The sequence below is a fragment of the Spinacia oleracea genome, chromosome 6, assembly GCF_020520425.1.
Source record: "Spinacia oleracea cultivar Varoflay chromosome 6, BTI_SOV_V1, whole genome shotgun sequence".
In the NCBI taxonomy this organism is placed as follows: domain Eukaryota; kingdom Viridiplantae; phylum Streptophyta; class Magnoliopsida; order Caryophyllales; family Amaranthaceae; genus Spinacia; species Spinacia oleracea.
Genome location: NC_079492.1, coordinates 135,655,248 through 135,677,774, shown reverse-complemented (window position 1 = coordinate 135,677,774; position 22,527 = coordinate 135,655,248). Strand labels below are relative to the sequence as shown.

Genomic DNA, 22,527 nt, shown 5'->3' with positions numbered 1-22,527 from the left:
ATAATCAAATCCTGGATTGCAAATATTGTTGTACATTTCTTATTAATGTAATCAATGATAAAAATGCAATTTTGATACATTATTAAGGTCCATCAAAAATTCCGCGTGCGTCCTCAAATTTCTATCATCAAAGAGTGTCAATTACACGTTATTTCCAGTCAAACATAATCTCTCATAATTCTTCTTCTCCGGGTTATCAATTACATCGCAACAAGACTTCGAAGTCCTTAATTGTTTCAAGCATGAACAAGAGAAAGTGGTTTCCGTGATGAAAGTAATTGTTTTGTTTTTACGAATTATCGGTGTTTATCACGATAATCCACATCTAAAGATATTGCCACTGATTTTTGAAATACAGATTGCGTCGAAGACAGTGCATGAATTGGTTAACAAAAATGAAATCAAATCAAAACAAGTGACGAATAATCCAGTTCTTGATGATTCTTGAATATCTGTGACGTTGTTGGGCACCAGTACTTCAATTTAATAATGTTAATGCGTTTTTAGATTATCTCTATTATATAAGCCAAGAGGGAAGGGTTATTTTCGTAATCACACTTTTGGTGTCCCCATGTAAAATACTGAAATACCCTTCACATTTCACACTTACCTATTATTGTAAATCTGATTATTTATTATTTTAAAAAACTGATTAATTAGTTTTTCATGGCAAATAATTACCTATATTAACTATATAATCTTTGATTTTATTATGTAAATCAATTACAACAAATAATTACCTATAGTAGCTATATAATCTTTGATTTTATTAGGTAAATCAATCACGGAAAATAATTACCTATATTAGCTAGCTAATTATATTCCTGTATATTAGTTGTCAAAGATACTTCTAGAAATTAAGCTTTCATCAAGCAATGTAAGTAGTATATATTATATGATTAACATCAATGCGAAACACACAATTCCATTCATTTCTGAAATATGGGCTTCATCTTTATGTCATTTTCTTTACGTTAGTACTACAATTTAGATTTTTCGTCATATAATACATGTATAACATTGTTCCACTATATGTAAATTCTTTTTTTAATCTAGAGATTATTATAGCTAATTTTTATTCATATGAACATTTTGACAATTTTTCTAACATATTATTTATTGTAATTAGTTGTCATAACGCAATTTTTAGTTTTTATATCTCGCAGACATAGTGTGCATATAAGACTAGTTTTTAATAGTCTAGGGGACTTGCGTATACAATGATAGTGGATATTTACATTTGATTGTTGCTAATTGCTATGATGAAAATGGAAATATTAATTGTTTTAATTATAAGACCTTATTTCTTTTATCTAAATTTGCGTTTTACAAATCTATTTTATTTTTGTAGGTGACGTAAGACTACTTGTATATTATAAGAATTTTGTTCTTGGTACCAATCTAGGCTTAAAAATTGGGTAATATACTAAAACTTGCATAGCTGTGGTATTGGAATGAACTTTCTCTACAGAAATTTCTAAGCAACCATCTTCCGGGTGAAAAATAAAATAAAATAATGTCAAAAATATGATACACTTGTAAAGTTCTCAAATGTTGAACATTCAGAATTTCAGACTTGCTCATCCCATAGTTCTTCAAGAGTCTTGTACCCAGCAGATGCCTCGTGCACCAAATACACTGCTTTCTCAAATTTTTCCTGGATCCAAAAAAAAAAAAAAAAAACAATATTAGAAAATTATGACACTTAAAAAAACTGTAAATAATTTCACCCCGTTCAACCAACTCAAAAGCATAATCATTCTAGTCTTGAAAAAACTGCATCAAAAAATGCAACGGGAGGAAGTAGAAAATACTACAACGCGTACTTGCCTGCTTAATTTCAGAAAATTTACAGAGCAAGTTATCTGGTATAGACCAACTAAAAACATCCATATTTTCCTTCAACCTCGATTCGTTGGAGGTTTTAGGCAATACACTATGCCCCATCTGAAGTCCCCAACGAAGAGCTACCTGGGCCGCAGATTTGCCTAGTTCGTCTGCAAGCTTATTGAGAATAGGATTGGCAAGAAGGCTTTTATTCCTGTCTCCTTCAGGAATTGTAGACCCCAATGGTGAATAACCCTGAAGAACATAAGTATATTCAATTCAATTATATTCTTACCATGTATTAAAGCGTTAAAGGTTATTTAAGCTGGTACATTAACTTACAGATAGATGTATGTTTTTTGATCTACAAAAATGATGCAGCTTCTCCTGTTGCCACATAGGGTGACATTCAACTTGGTTTACAGCAGGAGGAACACGCGCAACTTGGAGAAGCTCGTCTAGTTTCTTTGTAGAGAAATTGCTAACTCCAATGGCTCGGACCTTACCTGAATCATACAACGCCTCCATTGCTTTCCATGTGCTAGGTATGTCTGTTGGAATGAATCTTTCTGGATTGTTGTAACGGAATCCCTTTTTCTCCTTTACTGGAAAGTGGATCTTTTTAGCAGACACAACAACATCAATGAGAAATCAGAGTAGCTTCAATATTGAACAAATTTTAAAGATTTGTTATAAAATTATACAGATTGAATAAAACATGTGACATATATACGTACAAGGTATAGATCCAAGTAGTCAAGTTGAAGGTCACTCAAAGTTGTTTCTAGTGCCTTTGGCACATCTTCTGCCTCATGATCAAAGTTCCTGTCATGGTAACAAAACAGACAAACCCTAAATACAAATTACAGTTATGAGTGGTAAGATCAAAGACTACCATTTTTACGTGCTACTTTACCAGAGTTTGGAGGTAATAAACAAGTCTTCTCGCTTGATAGTGCCATCTTCAAACAGCTCCTTCAAAACAACTCCAATCTGATAATCAAGAAAAAGAACAATTAATCATGTTAACCATTATCAAACTAGAACGAAATAGTTTTATTTCATCAAAATAAGAACAGAAAAAAGAACGAAATAGTTTTAAGAGTAACTGATTTTAGCACCCCACTCTCACACTGCTATGTGCAGTTTGTTCTTGTGCTATCACAATCGTGTGTATTTCTCCAAGAATGTAGCTGCTGACTCCCAAGAGAGGATTAGTGCAGCGTTGGGGATGGAGAGCACCAATGACCTAGGGATGTACTTGGGTATGCCCACGCTCACAAGCCGAGTTACACGCGATACCTTCAGTCATATTTGTGAGAAAATTGATCGTAGACTATCGGGGTGGAAGACTAAATACTTGTCATTAGCGGGTCGTATAACACTTGCTAAGTCAACTTTAACCTCAATGGGTCTCTACTCTATGCAGTCAGCGAAAATACCACGCTCAATTTGCGACGACATTGATAGAAAAGCCCGCAAATTCATATGGGGTGGTAGTGAAGAGCGCAGAGGAGTTCACCTTATCTCGTGGGAGGTACTGCAAAGGAATACGGAAAATGGAGGAATTGGGGTTCGTTCAGCGAGACAAGCTAATGCGGCTTTTTTAACTAAACTTGGATGGAGGGTGCTCACGGAACCAAACGCGCTATGGTCTAGAGTCTTGAGATCAAAGTATTGCAAAGGTAGATGCGATGTGGACATGTTTGTGCCTAAGAAAGGGATGTCTAATGTTTGGAATGGCATAACTGAAAACTCCAAATTACTTGGAGAAGGTCTGAAAAAAGCTGTGGGCAATGGCACCACCACCCTCTTTTGGGACCATAAGTGGGCTACTAACACGCCTCTCAGTAACTTAGCCACGCAAGAAATACCTCAGGAGATTATTGGTGCCACTGTGGAGGAAATGTGGGAGAAAGATCAAGGTTGGAAATGGAACATTTTTGCCCCTTATTTGCAGCAGGATGTGCTAAAACAAATCCAAAGCTTTAAGCTTAAAGATGATCCTAGTGTGGGGGACTTAGTATACTGGCAGGGCTCTTCGAAGGGAAAGTTCACGATAAAATCTGCACTTAATATACTGCGTAATGAGACGGATACAATAGACGATGAATGTTGGGGTGCGATTTGGAAGGCTCCAATTCAACAAAGAGTTCGTGCCTTTATTTGGTTGTCTTGTCATGATCGTTTGTTAGGCAACTTAAACAGATATAGAAGAAGCATGACAGATGATCCTAGATGTTACATTTGCAATGACGAGGAAGAATCTACCCTCCATATCCTACGGGATTGTCCAGCAGCCAGACTAGTGTGGAGACGCATTGGAGGTCCTGCCCATGATAATAAATTCTTTCAAATGCACCTTAAACAATGGATCACTATTAACATTACAGGAGCTGAGGCTAGCAATGAAGATCTTTGGGCCACATACTTTGGCACGACTCTTTGGTGGATTTGGCGTTGGAGGAATGCATTTGTTTTTGGTAGAGGAAATGATATACCAAGAGACATAGGTGCCTTCTTACAAGTTCGTGTGAATGAATCGCGTAGAGCGCTGCAAGAACTGGACCAAGACAATCAAGGGAACAAGCCCACTAAAATTCAGAAGTTTATAAATTGGAGTACCCCAGGGGAGGGATGGTATGCACTCAACTGTGATGGAGCTGCTAAGGGAAGCCCAGGACCTGCGGGAGGGGGAATGCTCATTCGTGACAATGAAGGAGTATTTGTGTCTGCTGCAGTGGCATATTACGGCCATTGCTCGGCTTTCCGTGCTGAAGTGTTAGCTCTCACTCAAGGGCTAGAGCTAGCTCGCGATCTTATGATCTGTCAGTTGGAGGTGCAATTAGATAGTTTATCTTGTGTCCAAGCAATTGAGAACAAACATCCTAGCTGTGGGGAGTGTATTCATGAACTCAATTACTGCCGTACTATGCTGGAAAAAGAAGATTGGAAGGTGAAGATCATACATGTGTATCGCGAGGGCAACAGGGCTGCGGATTGGCTTGCCAACTACGGAGTCTCGCAATCTACCAATTATCTCATCCTAGACAACCCCCCATTAGAACTTAACCGTATTTTAGAAGAGGATATTCGAGGTGTGGCTTTACCACGTCTTGCCCCTCCGTAGTTAGTTAGTTTAGCTGCTTTCTTTCTGTTTGTTAGTTTTTTCTTGTACCCTTTCTCTTTTTGAAGCTTCTCTTCTCACTGGAATCAAAAAAAAAAAAAAAAAAAAAATTAGCAAGAGGCTAAAACGGTCCCATTGTTACACCTACAACAGGTGGGTAGCTGATTAAACCCCGATGCTATGAGAACTCAAAAAAAACGGTCCCATTGTTAGGCCTAAATTCTCGGTCTCTCTAATTAATTTTACTATCGATCATTCAGGTATTCCTTGTCAAATAACTCTGATATGGGTTAGGTTAGAGTTCTTGGAGATTGCCCGTTGATTATTCTTCTACCTCTTAGGGGGTGTTTGGTATGAAGAATGTTAGAGCCGGAAACGGAATCAAGTAATGGTTTAGGTTACAACTTGTTTGGTATGGGATGTTGGTAACAGTTACCGTTTTCGGAGAGTAATTAATCCCCTTACTTTGTTTCTGCTGTAAACCTTACAGTAACCATTTCCATTCCCCCTCAAACAATTGTTTGCCGCCTCCATTTCTCTCCCTCTCCTTCTCTCCCCCTCTCTCTGTTGAATTTCGATCCGATCTCACAAGTGATTCGCTTCATCTTCATCGATTTTCGGATCAATTAACATCGGGTTCTTCGCAATTTCATTCACAACGGTAGCATTTATCGACTATTCTTCGCAATTTCGTTGATTATTGTTTCATTTTTTGATTTATTAGGTAGTAATCTAGGAAAATTTCTGCATTTTGAGAAGCTGTGAGCTATGATTTGATAAATTAATCATACTTTTTGGATTTTGGCGATTAATCTTTAAAGATGAGTGCAGCACCTTTGTCTTCATCTTCTTCATTTTGACACTAATCTTTAAAGATGAGTGCACCTTTGTCTTCATCTTCTTCATTTTGGCGATTAATCAAAAATCTCAAATTCAACTACTACAACTGTTAATACTCCCACAATCGGCTTACATTTATCAAACACATAATCAATCGGTTATTTTGGAGTTTTTAGTTGTTGGGATTATTTTGGGGTTTTTTAGTTGCTGGGATTATTTTTGGGTTTTTTAGTTGCCGAGTTTATTTGGGGTTTTTTAGTTGCTGGGATTATTGTTTGACCTTGAAATGTTGATATCTTTAGCTAATTTGTTGGGTAGTAGTTCAAGTATGTTATTCCTTTACCTTGAAATGTTGATATTTTATAACAGCAGCAAGAGTAGTATTTTTATGCCAAACAACATGATTTTATAACCAGCATCAGTAGTTTCTTTTGATTTATTCTTTTCTATTGTACATGTATGATGTAGAACATAACACTACAAAATTTATTCCTTTCCTTATTACTTACCAAACATCAAGTAAGGAAAATGTATATAAGCGATTCCTTTCCTACGATATACCAAACAACCCATAATAGTAATACTTAACCTTACCCTTTCCCCTTCTTATTTGTTTTCATTCCACTCCCTTTCCAACATTCATACCAAACACCCCCTTATATTCTACGGAAACCGTTCAAGATAGCATAGCTAGTTCCATTTTTTATATTTTATTTTTGTGTGCCAGACTGCTAGTATTCGACTAATCCATATATAAATCCAACAAACCAAATTAAAAAATATCAAGAAAATAAAAAGAAGGGCGACATAAATTTTTTCCATTAAATTAGCTGCAAAAAAAGACCTTCCTAGCTAAGAACTATCCTTAAAAGGACCCAAGAATATAAAAAAAAACAGATTTTACAATAACCAAATACAATACCAATCTCTGAATCAAAAAAAACACAATACGTACCAATTTCATTGAACAAACAGAAAAAAAAAAAACTACACAACAATAGATTAGTAGGCTATTAGGCTAATAAAACAATATGCGCGCATATAACACAATCAAAAACAATATGTGCGCATATAGGTATACGACAGACGGTATAGGTCACAATTTCTAATCCCTCGTCCCCCAATTGTAAGTTGTCGCACAAAGAAAAAAAAGATAGGTTATATGTTCAAATCCCTTACTCCGTTCGCAATTTGTGACAATTTGCGGAGGACGTATAATATATGGAGATTGATATTAGAAATATACACTTCATTAATGGAATTTTGGGTCGAAAGTATAGGAGAGAGTACCTTAATGGCAGCAGCAACAATATGTGGAGGGGCTTCGTATGTGCCGAGACCAACGGATGGAATTTTGACTCCATTGTTTAACTCAACCAGTTGCAGTTCTTCCTCCATTTCAATCTGCACCAATAAAATGGAGTCCGACTCAATGAGGCTGGGTGTCATTGTTTAACTGCATTAATATTAATATACGCTGGGTGAGGGTGATTTTCCGGCCAAATCGGCGCTGCTTCTCCTTCTAGCAATTTTTTTTTTTTGGGATGTTAACGACTGCGCAGTATTAGGAATTGAGTTGTATTACTGCATTACCAGTTGGTAAGGCATTAATTTGTTTGACCGCTCTTTTTTTTGGGTTTTTCTCATTGGTAGCCATCAACTTTTGCAAATTCTCAATGGTAACAAAATTTTTGCCATATTCTCTTAAATAACATTAGTTTTTAAAAGTTTCTCTAATATAGCAATATATTTATAATTAGTAGCTAATTAACCTAATTATAAATAATTAAATAAAAGAAAAAGGAAATTCATTACTCCTCTCTTAAACTCCACCCGTCTTCTTGCTCTTCTTGCCATAAACCATGGCTTCGATTTTTAAAACTTTTTTATGGTAAAAGTAAAGTTTAATCATCTATTGATCAAATGGGGACTTCTTATAACAAATTGTAAAATTAAAGTAACTTTTTTTTTGCGTCAGTTCTTTAAACCTTTTTCCCCATGAGCCCATTGCGATGAGAACCCTTAACAGATTGATTCAAGCATGCCAGAGGCCAGCATTGCCAAAGAGCTTGAATTAGACAAAGATAAGCGGTGGGAGAAACTGCACCATATGAATCATCTGAATGATCAAATGGGTCTTCTTCCAGCAAAGAGGAAAGGTCTTTTTTTAATTAAGTTTTAATTACAAGAACAATGCTACCATAGAGAAACTTTTAAAAACTAATGTTATTTAAGAGAATATGGCAAAACTTTTGTTACCATTGAGAATTTGCAAAAGTTCATGGCTACCAAAGAGAAAAACCCCTTTTTTTTTATATATAAAAAAAAACAAATACCGACCGCTAATTTGGTGGGAGATCATAAATAAGCGGTTACTAAAATTTTAAATGGCTTTTGGAATTAGTCGGATATTTAGCGACTGCTAAGTAGTCGGAACACAGGAAAAAGCGGTCACTAAATTACCGACTGCTGTACAAGCGGACGGTAAATTTATAAAATAGCGACCGCTAATAATTCAGTTGGTAAATTAGCGACTGTTTTTTTAGCGGTTGGTAAATTTTGTTTTACTGACCATTTTTTTGGCGGTTGGTAAATTCAGTTGGTAATCAACCGCTTCCTTGTAGTGATTGTATCATCATCAAGCAATATCATCATTTTTATTTGAAATTCCATGATTAAAGTTTTGCCAAGAGCCAAGGTTCTTGAAGGTGTTAGGTTATGATACATATGACAATTCATAAATCATGCGGAAAAACCATAAAGCCAGGAAAGCATATTATATTCACATAATCATTTAGCATAGAATTGATGCATACATGTTGTAGCGTGCCTTCCCTAGCTGCGCCCGAACCGAACAAGAACAAGTCTTTAGGACTCCAAATGTCGTCCCTCCGTAGATAGTCCACAGTACGTCCGGATCCGCCTCAAGTTAGACCAACTAGAATCGCCCTTAAGGTTACTAGGAATTTCGGCTAGTGTTTGCAAGTGTATGGTTAATTTTATTTCAAAAACTTACCCTTTGAATACTTCAATCGTACCCATAAATTATGACCCTAGGCACTTATTTATAGGAGTATGGAAAAGGAATTGTAATCCTACTAGGATGTGGATTTGTTAATTAGAACTTTATTAGGACTCTAAATAACATAGCAAATCTAATAGGATTAGGATTTTAATCTTCGCACGAATCCTAATAGGATTAGGATTTCCCGCACACGCATCGTACAAGCCGTGCACCCGCGCAGGCCTTGCGGCCCACGACAAGCGCACAACCCATGTGCGGTGCTGCGCGCGCGCGCGCCCTTGGCTGGGCCTGGCCTTGCGCTGGGCCTGGTCGAGGCGTGCGTTGCTGCGTGCGGGTCGTTGGGCGATGGCCTGGCTTCGTGCTGGGCCTTCGTCTAGCGGGCCTCGTCCGATGCTAATTCGTACGATACGCTTCCGATTAAATTCCCGATTCCGGAATTCATTTCCGATACGAACAACATTTAATATTTCCGATTCCGGAATTAATTTCCGTTTCGAACAAATATTTAATATTTCCGTTTCCGGAATTATTTTCCGATTCCGATAATATTTCCGATTCTGAAAATATTTCCGTTTCCGGCAATATTTCCGATTCCGGCAATATTTCCATTTCCGATAATATTTTCCGATACGTACCATGTTTCCGTTTCCGGCAACATCTACGACTTGGATAATATTTATATTTCCGATACGATCCATATTTCCGTTTCCGGCAATATCATCGTTTCCGGAGTATTCATTTCTTGCTTGTGACGATCTCAGCTCCCACTGAAACCAAGATCCGTCGATTCCGAATATCCATAGATAGAGTATTTAATGCCATTAAATACTTGATCCGTTTACGTACTATTTGTGTGACCCTACGGGTTCAGTCAAGAGTAAGCTGTGGATTAATATCATTAATTCCACTTGAACTGAAGCGGCCTCTAGCTAGGCATTCAGCTCACTTGATCTCACTGAATTTATTAACTTGTTAATTAATACTGAACCGCATTTATTAGACTTAACATAGAATGCATACTTGGACCAAGGGCATTATTTCCTTCAGAAGGATCCTGTTAAGTTGACCGAGTGACAAAAAAAAAAAAGGATAGATCCAACCGTTTTGAGTAGATGAGAGCCATCACTGGACTGTAATAACAACAAAACAACAAATTATCATATGATTATACACAAATTCTTATTTACAATGGGTGTACAATAAATATTGTACATCAGATTAAAAGTTATCTCAAAATGCTTAAAAGTTAAGCATATACATGTAAAAGTTATCTATTTTTAAGTGATAAATTTTTTCATTTTAGTAAAAATTATTTCTTCAAAATCACTAATAATGTATAAAATTAATAATTTAACCTTTTAAATATTTATCTATCAATTTTTTGTTACTAATATAAAAGTTAATCAAAACTAAGTTAAAGTTACAAAAAATATGGTTAAAGTTATCTTGGTGTATAATAAATTTATTGTACACCTTGTACGCGCAAGATCTTTTGATGATTATAATAATTAATAAATGTCTTGCTGTTGTATTTGTATAGTATGATGACAATAACTAAAAAACTGCAGGCACACAAATTAAGTGATCTTACCAAGGGCTATGTAGTCTTCTCCAGGGCTTTGTTCATTTTTAAATCCAATTGAGAATAGTGATAGAAATTTGAGGACGCACACGAAAGTTTTATGGTCCTGAATAATATAACAAAATTGTATTTTCATAATTGATTACTCCCTTCGTCTCTTAATACTCGCACCTATTTGACCGGTGCGGAGTTTAAGACACTTAAATTGACTTATTAATTTATGGGTGGTAGTTGATAGTGGAGTATTTTTTAATATAGTTAGTGGGAAATGTGTAACTGTATAAGGGTAGTGGGGGTGTGAATTTTTAAATGATTTTTTGTAGGGAGTGGGTTAGTAGGTAAGTGTGAGAAATAATATAATATTGGTAAAAAAATTCCATTTATAGAAATGGTGCATGTATTAAGGGACAACCCGAAAAGGAAAGCGGTGCGAGTATTAAGGGACGGAGGGAGTACATTAATAAGAATTGTATAACAATATTTTCTACCCTCATATTTTGTGGGAGCTCTCTTAATTGGCGCACCTCTCAACTTATGCATACAACATATTTATATTTGTTGTATCCTAGTTTCTAGATTTTTCTACACTTGTTATTTATCTAGATTTTTTTACTAGATTTTTTCTTAGGATAATTCTAGACATTTCCTAAGATTATTCCAGATTATCATATATTTCTAGATTGTTCTACATCAATACATTTCACTACTAGATTTTTACACTTGATAGAGTATAAAACTAATCTTGGGGCTTCAACCATCAGCTTAAGCTTTTGGTTGAGGCCTATGCTGCATCCACACTTCAAACCCAAAGGGCTTTCATGTGAGAGGGCGTGATAGAGTATAAAACTAATCTTGAGACTTTAACCACCGGCTTAAGCTTAACTAATCTTGGGGCTTCAACCAAATATTTCAACAAATAGAATGTACAGCTTGCGCCCCTTAGTCAGGATACCAACATTGACTAATTGCAGATACAACAAGATATACGGTTTATGCCGGAAATGGACGAAGTTTGACTAATTTGGAAACATTGGGCAATTTTCTTCATACTTACTATTTTGTGTGGTAGTCCATATCTATCGTTACTAGCACCACCATAGAGTGCGTCGAGGCAGATATCGGGCATGCAACAACAAACACATATCAACTAAAAGACAAATAGCTAAAAGACAAAAAAGGAAGTACCATTCATGTAAAAAAAGTACCATTCTAATACCATTCTGTAAAAAAAAGTACCATTTGTGTTTAGAAAAGTACCATTTAATTTTTTTTTTGTCCTTTTTCCTATTTTGTCTTATGTTCTGATATGTATTTGGACACACATATCAGATATGTGTTTTTACTTCCTCCCACCATACACCCATTTTCCTACGCATATAGCACAAATACATATAGTATGCATCAGATTATCTAGTGTGCATTTCCAAACTTACTTTACTTATAGGTATTACTTTGGCAGAAGACATACTATACTATGAGAAATATACATTACATACTACGAGAATCTACCAATGTTGAAGGTAGGAGACCATGAAACTGATAGCCTTGGTGTGTACACAGCCAGGGGTACTTCCAGTCATGTTGTGGTACGACTGATTGCAATACATTCAGTCTTCTTGCTGTCGTTGAGAAGAACTTCTACGCCAAATTCACAACAGTCCTTGACTAGGAAACCCCTATCAGGATCAGTGAAATCATTAAGGAATAACTCTCGAAATTCCCCAAGTTTTATTCGAAACACTAAACCTCTGTTCAGTTATACATGGATATATTGAACCATATACAAATGAACAAATTAAACCAAATGCTAGGGCTCTCACTCCATCTTAATAATTGGGACATAAGTGAAAGCTCAATTATGCATTAATTAGATAAAGTGATAATTAATTACAGACCTTGGATAATGAGATAATTGTTCTGTTTCTGATTAAGAATGAAAAATTGAAGCATGACATCAATATCGATAATGTTTCTAGGCGTGATTTCTCTAACCAGTGTCACATAGAGAGAGATGTGACCAGCTAAACCTTCTTTTTTATTTCCTTTAGGATACGCCGTCAATGACCTGATTGAGGCCAAGCATAATCCGAACAAGCTTGTTAAATCCGGCAAACAAATTACTTAAATTCCATAAAATAGAATGAAGCATGTATTAATAATATCATAACTTGAGTTGGTATGCCACCTACCGAACATAGCCTTCTGCCTGGAATTCTGTCAACTCAATGTGACCGTGTAAATTCTGTAGAAGCGCATCATATGATTCAACTATATGGCTGCACCCTAAGGGTTGGTAACCCTTTCAATATTGAATTTTGATTGGTTACAAATGCATTGAAACTTTACATACAACACTCTCTCTTTTCAATTAATTATGCTTATATATTATTTTATATTATATGTATCTTAGGGGTTGCCAACCCTTAGGGTCAACCAAACATTTTCCAGTCCAAAAAGAAGAATAAAAGACAATAAATATGTCATTTCAACCAATAGAAAAATCATGGTGTACAAGATGCCTTGTACACTAGGTGTACATGTTCATTTTCGGTTCGGGTTCATCGGTTCGGGTCATCGGTTCGGTTTCGGTTCGGTTCATCGGTTCGGTTTCGGTTCGGGTTCATCGGTTCGGTTTCATCGGTTCGGGTTGAAACCGGTTCATTTTGCTATCGGCTCGGTTCGGGTCGGGTTGAAAAATTAACGGTTCGGTTCGGGTTCGGGTTATGTGGTACGGGTTCATATCGGGTCGGGTTCATATTGGGTCGGTTTCATAACGGGTCGGGTTCGTATCGGGTCGGGTTCATATCGGGTCGATTCGTATTTGGTCGGGTCATAAACGGGTTAAGTCGGGTTCAAATCGGTTCAGGTTCATATCGGGTCGGGTTCATATCGGGTCGGGTTCATACCGGGTCGGGTCAGATCGGGTCGGTTTGTTGCCGGGTCAGGTCGATTCGGTTCGGTTTGTTAACGGGTTTAGCCGGATTGTAATCGGGTCGGGTTCATATCGGATCGGTTTCATGTTTAGTCAGATCAATTCGGATACAAATTACAAACAATGTCGAGTTATTACTAAAATCACATCTTTCAATACGTTTATACTATAATATCTACATTATAAAAGCAAAGTGACATGTAAAAGAGGCCATATAATTTGATTACGTGGTTTATAACTAATGTTATTTTCTTTTTTGACGAACAACTAATGTAGTAATGTTCATATCCAATTAATTTCATAAACTTAATTAAGAAAAGTCAGTCAATTCTTTTATTATGTCATGTAATATTTACCAATCAAATTATTCAAATGGAATCAAAATCATCTATGCCCTCCCCCACCATGCCAGAGTATTACGAAACATGTATAGATGAACTAAATACTAATAACGTAGTAATTAATAATCGATAATGATAAATTAATACGTAATGAATTTGTAAAATTTGTAAATACAAGTTTGTAATATATTCATATTGGTTTAAACAACAACGAGACTAACATGTTCATTAACGAAACGAGACAAACAAGTTCAATTGTTAATGAATTAAGTCGATTCAATTAAAATAGCATAGTTTTTCGATTAGTTCTTAGGTTACAATTAAGCTTATAAGCTTATAAGGTATTGAGTTAGATCAATTTAGTTTAATGATCGATTAGACGATTAGTCAGTTGAATACGAGTCAATAAAAAAGTGCACATTCAATTCTACAAGACTATAACTATACAGTAATATAGCTATATTGGAAATACATCTAATAAAGAATAATATGTTAAATGATAACATGTTTAGTTACTTAGTCGGTTGATAAATAACAGTTCGAATACTCGGTTGAACAACGCACATTGAATTATATCTTTGGTTTATAAAGGTTTAAGAAGTACAATTACTTACGAATTATTTCATTTGATATATATCTTAGTATTTCGGCTCTGTTTGGTTTGAAGGAAAACATTTCAAGTAAAAACTTATTTTTGATGCGGGTTATGAACGGTTTGAATTAAACGGGGTGTAAACGGGTTACGGGTTGTAAACGGTTCGGGTTGTAAACGGTTCGGGTTGAAACAGTTCGGGTTGCAAACGGTCCGGGTTGTAAACGGTTCGGGTTGAAACAGTTCGGGTTGTGAACGGGTTTTCCCCGGGTTGAAACGGTTCGGGTTGAAATAAATCGGGTCATTAACAGTTTTCGGGTCCATTCAGTTCGGGTAGAAACGGTTTCGGGTTGACGCATGACGGTTTGCTATCGGGTATCGGGTCTTAATCGGTTTAATATTTTCGAGACGGTTCGGATTCGGGTTGAATGTTATCGGTTCGGTTAGTTTTCGGGTTCCAACTAACGGGTTATTAACGGTTCGGGTTCTTAACGAATCGGATTAACCCAGCGGGTTCAACGGTTCGGGTTGAGATTTGACAGCCCTAAGTAGGATCCATAAAAGTAGGGAAATGATAAATCCAAGGACGAAGATCAAGGTGGAATGAGAATGCATTTAATGAATTTGTCAACACTATTAATAAGGGATAAAATTTCAAGTTACTACACATAAATACATGGATAATTAATTATGTCAATTTTTGTTTCTTTAAAAACAAGACTTTTTTGAAATACTTTAAAAACAAGACTCTTTGATCCCTAATTAACTCTGCATTTTATGGGAAAGAAAAACGCTAGTACCTTCAAAGAAAAAGAAAAAAAAAACACAAGTACTCTTCTACTGGAAGGGGAAAAACCGAAAAACTCATGTTAAGAGTAGTATTCTTGAGTGGCGGCATTCTTTTGATGAAATTATAGGGAGCCATTTTTTATGCAATAGAACCTGTGTAACAATTTTGCTTTTTTATTTTTTTTTTATTTTTTATGTTAATATAAACAAAACTCATTTTTTATGCAATAAAACCTTCTGTAACAATTTTGCTTTTTTATTTATTTATTTATGTTAATATAAACAAAACTTAAATGCAAATTGTTTGTTATTTAGGAAAAACAAAACACATATTATTAAAAGAAAAAATAGGGACATGAAACATTAGTGTAACATTAGAAAAAAACAGATTTTCCTCTCTTACACATTGAAAAGATAAAATACAATAATAATACTCATCTTTTATTAAAACTGTTTTAATCTATTTTAAGATAATAAAATGTAATTAGCCTCTAATTAAAAACACCTGGAAAAAATTGCGCTATTACATACTACCATCCTTAAAAATAAATTTCGTCCTCGAAATTTCAGAATGCAATTTTAGATCATTTGAAACATATTACTTTGAAATGACATCTTGAAATCACAGTGTAGGAAATAATCTAAGATATCTCGATTCCCTTGACAGATATGATTCGAATATTAATATTGGATCTTGAGGAACAATGGATGGATTGGAGATTAACGATACTCAATCCAGTTTAGGAAGAAGGTGATAGATGGATTGATGATGACAATATATTGAAACTCTTGATCCAATTATAACGAATTTAACTATATCTTTTTCAATGGGCCCAATCTTTACATTAGAACTCTAATCACCTAAATCAAACGATCTATTCCAAACTCAAATTCTCGTAATTCAAAACAAGCAATGAAATCTAAAATCCTCAACCCATCATCTCCAAGTTCATAACCACACTAATATTTATAAATCCAATTTCATTCATCGACACTTCTTCCCACATAATTAAAATGAAGTTTCACTAACTCCCAAAACCTATGTTTTAGCTTTCAACCTTCATGTTCGTAAGACATTTTACAAACCAAATATCATCACTTTAAATCTTTCAATTCTAGACTTCTCGGTTTAAGGCATAAAACTTTTAAGCTTTAACATCCCAAACATAACTCACATACTTACGGACTCTTATTCAATCCAATAAACCCACTTCCAACTCATATGCTATTCATAGCAAACCCAAAATCAACCTTGGCTCTGATACCACCTGTAACAGCCCGCTCTTAACGAGCTGCTAAGTAAAATTACTTAATAGCATTAATCAAACTTAGCTCTTAACCAACAAGGAACTAATCCATGAAATTCAATAACTCTTCTTATTTAGCTTAAGAATATTCACACAAAAACTATTACAACCTTATATATGAAATTCAGCTAGCATCTATCGTTTTTTTGCATTCGCGATCCCTGATTCAACTTCCAGCATTAACTAAACCTGCAAAATCACGAATAGGAATCTGCCCCCACCAGGACAGGTTCAAAGAACAAAGTCAGGGAAACTGAGTACACATTGCCCAACCTAAAACTCATTTTAGTGGCTTAAAACATAATTTCGTGAGTTAATTTATTTGTAAGGTAAAAACGATTTGATCCGATCAAAAATCATATTTCAAATTTGCAAGAACTTAAATAATTTCACATAAAATCTTTAATCATAACTGTAGTATTCGTGATTGATTAAATAAATTAAGCAAAGGTTTCAGACTTATTCACTAGGTGTTCAAAAGATGTTCATAGCATAAGAAGTCTTCAAATCCACAATTCAACATAATCAAACCTTAACACATACCGGAAAAGTATCCATCATGGATTCACAATTCGTCTCTCATGATTTTAATGACGAACATAAGCTAAGTACAAACACATCTCGAACATAATAGCCACTAATGATTCTCCATACTGAATCTCTCATACCAATACACATATATATTCTCTCAAAGCCATTGGAACTTCGATTCGTATCGATCTCGATAATTTATTTTTGAAATTGTATCATAATACTAGTATAAACTTTTCAAAAGAGTAACTATAAGTTATTGATACTCCAAAACTATAAATTTTCCAAAAATACTTCTTATAAATGATAAATAACGTATCAAAATCACACTTCGAATTTCGCAAACAATATATGTTTGATATTTCAAAACACATAAACATACTTATTCTTTCACAATATTTGCTTATTCCAGCAAATTCTAACATGTTTGTCTTTAAAACTTATAAACTAACTAGGGGAAGAGAACACGAATAGAGATGGGTTGAAGAACCATTGTCTCCAAAATTTTAGGGGCCGTCACCCACCTTTTCACACAAGCTTGCAAGACTTTTAGGACATGTCCCCACACAGATGTACATATGTACATTTACACAGATGCTCAGATGTGCATTTACAAAGATCACACACAAATACACAAGTGTTGTTCATGGCCGTTGTTAACGGCTTCTTCCCCACTAAAACACATTTGAAAACTCATTTAATAAATTTAAGAAATATAATTCTTCAAAGGCTTATATCACAAACCAAATCACATATGAATTAACACAATTAAACACAATTGAAACTATTGTCACAATGATACTTATTCAATTTGACAGATCCATTCAAAAGATTTGCTTAAAGATCATAATAGCTTATCCAAAGATTTTTCACAAACTCTGTATACATAAATCTTGAAAACAAGATAACCTAAGCACCTATATGTTATTCGGTTCGCTTGAAAGCACTCGCATATAGTTAAAATCCAAGATATATAGTCGAAATCCTTAAGCTTGTCAGGAATTATACTCATGAATACAAAGTAGTAAACTCAATATTAATCTATTGATATATTCTCGGTCCCAAAACGCAAATATTAAGTTTGTAGCACAAAGATCACCATTTTAAATTACTCCAACCTTTAGTCACAATAGTATAATAAACTCAAACCCTTATTATACTATGAAACATTCATAACTCCAAGTATAATAACCCAAAATCTTCCTTATCTAACTCCAGTTGCATATAGGTTATACCCAAGTTAGCGTAATAGCTCAATTAAGACTAGTCAACTTAATTTTCTCTTGATCGTACGTGGTTACATACCCAACACTGTAATTTAGATCTTAAAATAATTCTCATTAAGAATAAAGTATAAAATGATGTGTAAATACACAATACAATGGTATAAAATATATATATATATATATATATATATATATATATATATATATATATGTATATATATATATCATTTATATTATTTTATCTTAGTCAAAGAATAATCTTAAACTTTTAAATTCAAACATACTCTTTACAGAAACCGTGTAAAGATCTCAAATGAAATAATTTAATTAAACATTGATCTTCAAAACTCGATAAATGATAACTTGGTAAATATAGGCCATAAATCATAATTCAGAAAATTAAAATACATTATATATTGAGTAGCTCAAAACTGGATTTTTAGAAGATCATTTAGTTTATTTTTATGGTTACCTAATTCATAAAACTTATTTCAAAAAGCCATTCACGTTGTAACCAATCCTTATCATCATATTCGAGTTAGAATTATACAATAACTAATATGTTAGTAAAACTACCGTTTAGTGATAACGTTAACTATAACATAAAGAAAATATTTATCTTATCGATCTTATTAAAAAAAATTATATCGCTCAAATAATAGTTCAAGATAAACAAAAGAATATAGAGGAATATATCTATCGCTTATGATTCAACCGATAGTCCCTGCTAAACCTTATTAATCCCAACATAGATTAATATTTATGAGTCACACTCATAGTTCCCTAATCATGTACTCCGTACCTTATTTCATAATTTGTCATATCTATAGCTTGATTACCCATAATGATATTCAACTGTATTTTCCGGAATGCACTAAATATACTGAAGCTAACATGAGCCGACTTAGAGTATGGAATTCCGATTACATTACAACCCATATTATTCTTAATAAATATATGTATCTTTATAAATCTCACATGGGTCACATCCTCCAACTATGTAACCAACCCTTAATAAATCTCGCTACCAAGTCTTCACAAGTCTCACAATCGAATTGACACAAGTTTCATTTTCAAATGTATCAAAATGTCTCACGATCAAAATTTCAAGTCTAAAAAATCGAGCTTTCACAATCCTCATGTTTAAATCAATTGAGATATATATAGATTAAAAACACAAATATTAAAATCATTGAAATTCTATAAATATAATGTTCATATTCACATCTTATATAGGATTTCCAAACCACAATATTATAAGTAAAAATTAAATCGAAATTCATATTGTTAAACGTAAAATCACATTCTTAAAATAAAGATAGCACAAGCCATAAATTTTCATCAAAGTGGATGGACAATGTGTACCTTAAGCATGCGACAATAATACTCCAAGAGTACGATCTCAGGTTCATAATCCGATCATCAACACCAATTTCATGATACCCATCACTCCTTTGCTTGAACTCCCAATTATACATCCATAGTTCAATCTTCATAATATATGCATGAACTCAACTCTTTAATAAGCTCCATATATTATCTTAACAAGGGTTCTACTTCGCTAATCAAATCAGAGTTGGGAACTCAGAGGAAAGATCAACAACAACAAGGCCGCAACAACAATAAATTGAGGTATCAACAACAACTTGTAGCCAGCAGCAGCGACTGATTTCAGAAGAGCATATCTCCTGAAATACGGCTCCAAATTGAGTGACGTTTGAGCCTAAATTCATCTACGCAAAGATATCTAAAATTTTTGTTTAGAAACAAGAAGGGAAAAATTAGCGTAAGATCTTCAAAACATCACAAACAGAAGCTAGTTCTGAAAACAATAACTGCAGCAGCAGTGACAAGAAGAGGGCGTATCTCCCACAATACAACTCCAAATTGAGTGATTCTTGAGGCTAAATTGATTAGCTTTTCAAGGGCTACAACTTTCTTGAAGAAACTATTGGAAAAATCCGAACTCGTGTTGTAGAAAACGAACGAAACAGAAGCAGCAGCAGATACTCAAGCTAGAGGAGAGAGATTTTTTTTTGGGTTGTGAGTGTTTTCCCCTAGGAGAAACCATTAAACAAATTTATTTTCTACCTTACTTGCCACTCAATTGTGAAGAATTAACAAGAAAATGACACCAATACTTGTGTGTGGCAACTCCCATGAGTGACACATAGCATGGAAGAGCAAGGCATATGAAATTATTTTATTTTTCTCACCAAGGGCAAAATTGTAATTTTACATTAAAAAAAAAAAAAAAAAAACAGATTTTCCTCTCTTACACATTGAAAAGATAAAATACAATAATAATACTCATCTTTTATTAAAACTGTTTTAATCTATTTTAAGATAATAAAATGTAATTAGCCTCTAATTAAAAACACCTGGAAAAAATTGCGCTATTACATACTACCATCCTTAAAAATAAATTTCGTCCTCGAAATTTCAGAATGCAATTTTAGATCATTTGAAACATATTACTTTGAAATGACATCTTGAAATCACAGTGTAGGAAATAATCTAAGATATCTCGATTCCCTTGACAGATATGATTCGAATTTAATATTGGATCTTGAGGAACAATGGATGGATTGGAGATTAACGATACTCAATCCAGTTTAGGAAGAAGGTGACTAGATGGATTGATGATGACAATATATTGAAACTCTTGATCCAATTATAACGAATTTAACTATATGTTTTTCAATGGGCCCAATCTTTACATTAGAACTCTAATCACCTAAATCAAACGATCTATTCCAAACTCAAATTCTCGTAATTCAAAACAAGCAATGAAATCTAAAATCCTCAACCCATCATCTCCAAGTTCATAACCACACTAATATTTATAAATCCAATTTCATTCATCGACACTTCTTCCCACATAATTAAAATGAAGTTTCACTAACTCCCAAAACCTATGTTTTAGCTTTCAACCTTCATGTTCGTAAGACATTTTACAAACCAAATATCATCACTTTAAATCTTTCAATTCTAGACTTCTCGGTTTAAGGCATAAAACTTTTAAGCTTTAACATCCCAAACATAACTCACATACTTACGGACTCTTATTCAATCCAATAAACCCACTTCCAACTCATATGCTATTCATAGCAAACCCAAAATCAACCTTGGCTCTGATACCACCTGTAACAGCCCGCTCTTAACGAGCTGCTAAGTAAAATTACTTAATAGCATTAATCAAACTTAGCTCTTAACCAACAAGGAACTAGTCCATGAAATTCAATAACTCTTCATATTTAGCTTAAGAATATTCACACAAAAACTATTACAACCTTATATATGAAATTCAGCTAGCATCTATCGTTTTTTTGCATTCGCGATCCCTGATTCAACTTCCAGCATTAACTAAACCTGCAAAATCACGAATAGGAATCTGCCCCCACCAGGACAGGTTCAAAGAACAAAGTCAGGGAAACTGAGTACACATTGCCCAACCTGAAACTCATTTTAGTGGCTTAAAACATAATTTCGTGAGTTAATTTATTTGTAAGGTAAAAACGATTTGATCCGATCAAAAATCATATTTCAAATTTGCAAGAACTTAAATAATTTCACATAAAATCTTTAATCATAACTGTAGTATTCGTGATTGATTAAATAAATTAAGCAAAGGTTTCAGACTTATTCACTAGGTGTTCAAAAGATGTTCATAGCATAAGAAGTCTTCAAATCCACAATTCAACATAATCAAACCTTAACACATACCGGAAAAGTATCCATCATGGATTCACAATTCGTCTCTCATGATTTTAATGACGAACATAAGCTAAGTACAAACACATCTCGAACATAATAGCCACTAATGATTCTCCATACTGAATCTCTCATACCAATACACATATATATTCTCTCAAAGCCATTGGAACTTCGATTCGTATCGATCTCGATAATTTATTTTTGAAATTGTATCATAATACTAGTATAAACTTTTCAAAAGAGTAACTATAAGTTATTGATACTCCAAAACTATAAATTTTCCAAAAATACTTCTTATAAATGATAAATAACGTATCAAAATCACACTTCGAATTTCGCAAACAATATATGTTTGATATTTCAAAACACATAAACATACTTATTCTTTCACAATATTTGCTTATTCCAGCAAATTCTAACATGTTTGTCTTTAAAACTTATAAACTAACTAGGGGAAGAGAACACGAATAGAGATGGGTTGAAGAACCATTGTCTCCAAACTTTTAGGGGTCGTCACCCACCTTTTCACACAAGCTTGCAAGACTTTTAGGACATGTCCCCACACAGATGTACATATGTACATTTACACAGATGCTCAGATGTGCATTTACAAAGATCACACACAAATACACAAGTGTTGTTCATGGCCGTTGTTAACGGCTTCTTCCCCACTAAAACACATTTGAAAACT

At 34.3% G+C, this 22,527-nt stretch overlaps 1 protein-coding gene across 1 annotated transcript; it reads right to left on the bottom strand.

The window, feature by feature from the left end:
• Positions 1-1,352: 1,352 nt before the first annotated feature.
• Positions 1,353-8,098, bottom strand: LOC110794749 (NADPH-dependent aldo-keto reductase, chloroplastic). Its single transcript, XM_056833550.1, has 6 exons — positions 7,085-8,098; positions 2,744-2,820; positions 2,565-2,652; positions 2,170-2,445; positions 1,831-2,082; positions 1,353-1,657 (listed from the first exon to the last, which is right to left on the bottom strand). Exons 1-6 carry the CDS (start codon positions 7,241-7,243, stop codon positions 1,571-1,573), a joined length of 939 nt encoding a protein of 312 aa, XP_056689528.1. The 5' UTR covers positions 7,244-8,098; the 3' UTR covers positions 1,353-1,570.
• Positions 8,099-22,527: the final 14,429 nt, after the last annotated feature.

Bases quoted from the DNA above. Each gene is read 5' to 3' on its own strand.
- LOC110794749 (XM_056833550.1), bottom strand. From the start codon at position 7,243: ATGACACCCAGCCTCATTGAGTCGGACTCCATTTTATTGGTGCAGATT. The intron at 2,653-2,743 runs GTAAAGTAGCAC...TTACCATGACAG, and splicing joins TTTATTACCTCCAAACTCTG to GAACTTTGATCATGAGGCAG. The intron at 2,446-2,564 runs GTACGTATATAT...TCTGCTAAAAAG, and splicing joins ACTACTTGGATCTATACCTT to ATCCACTTTCCAGTAAAGGA.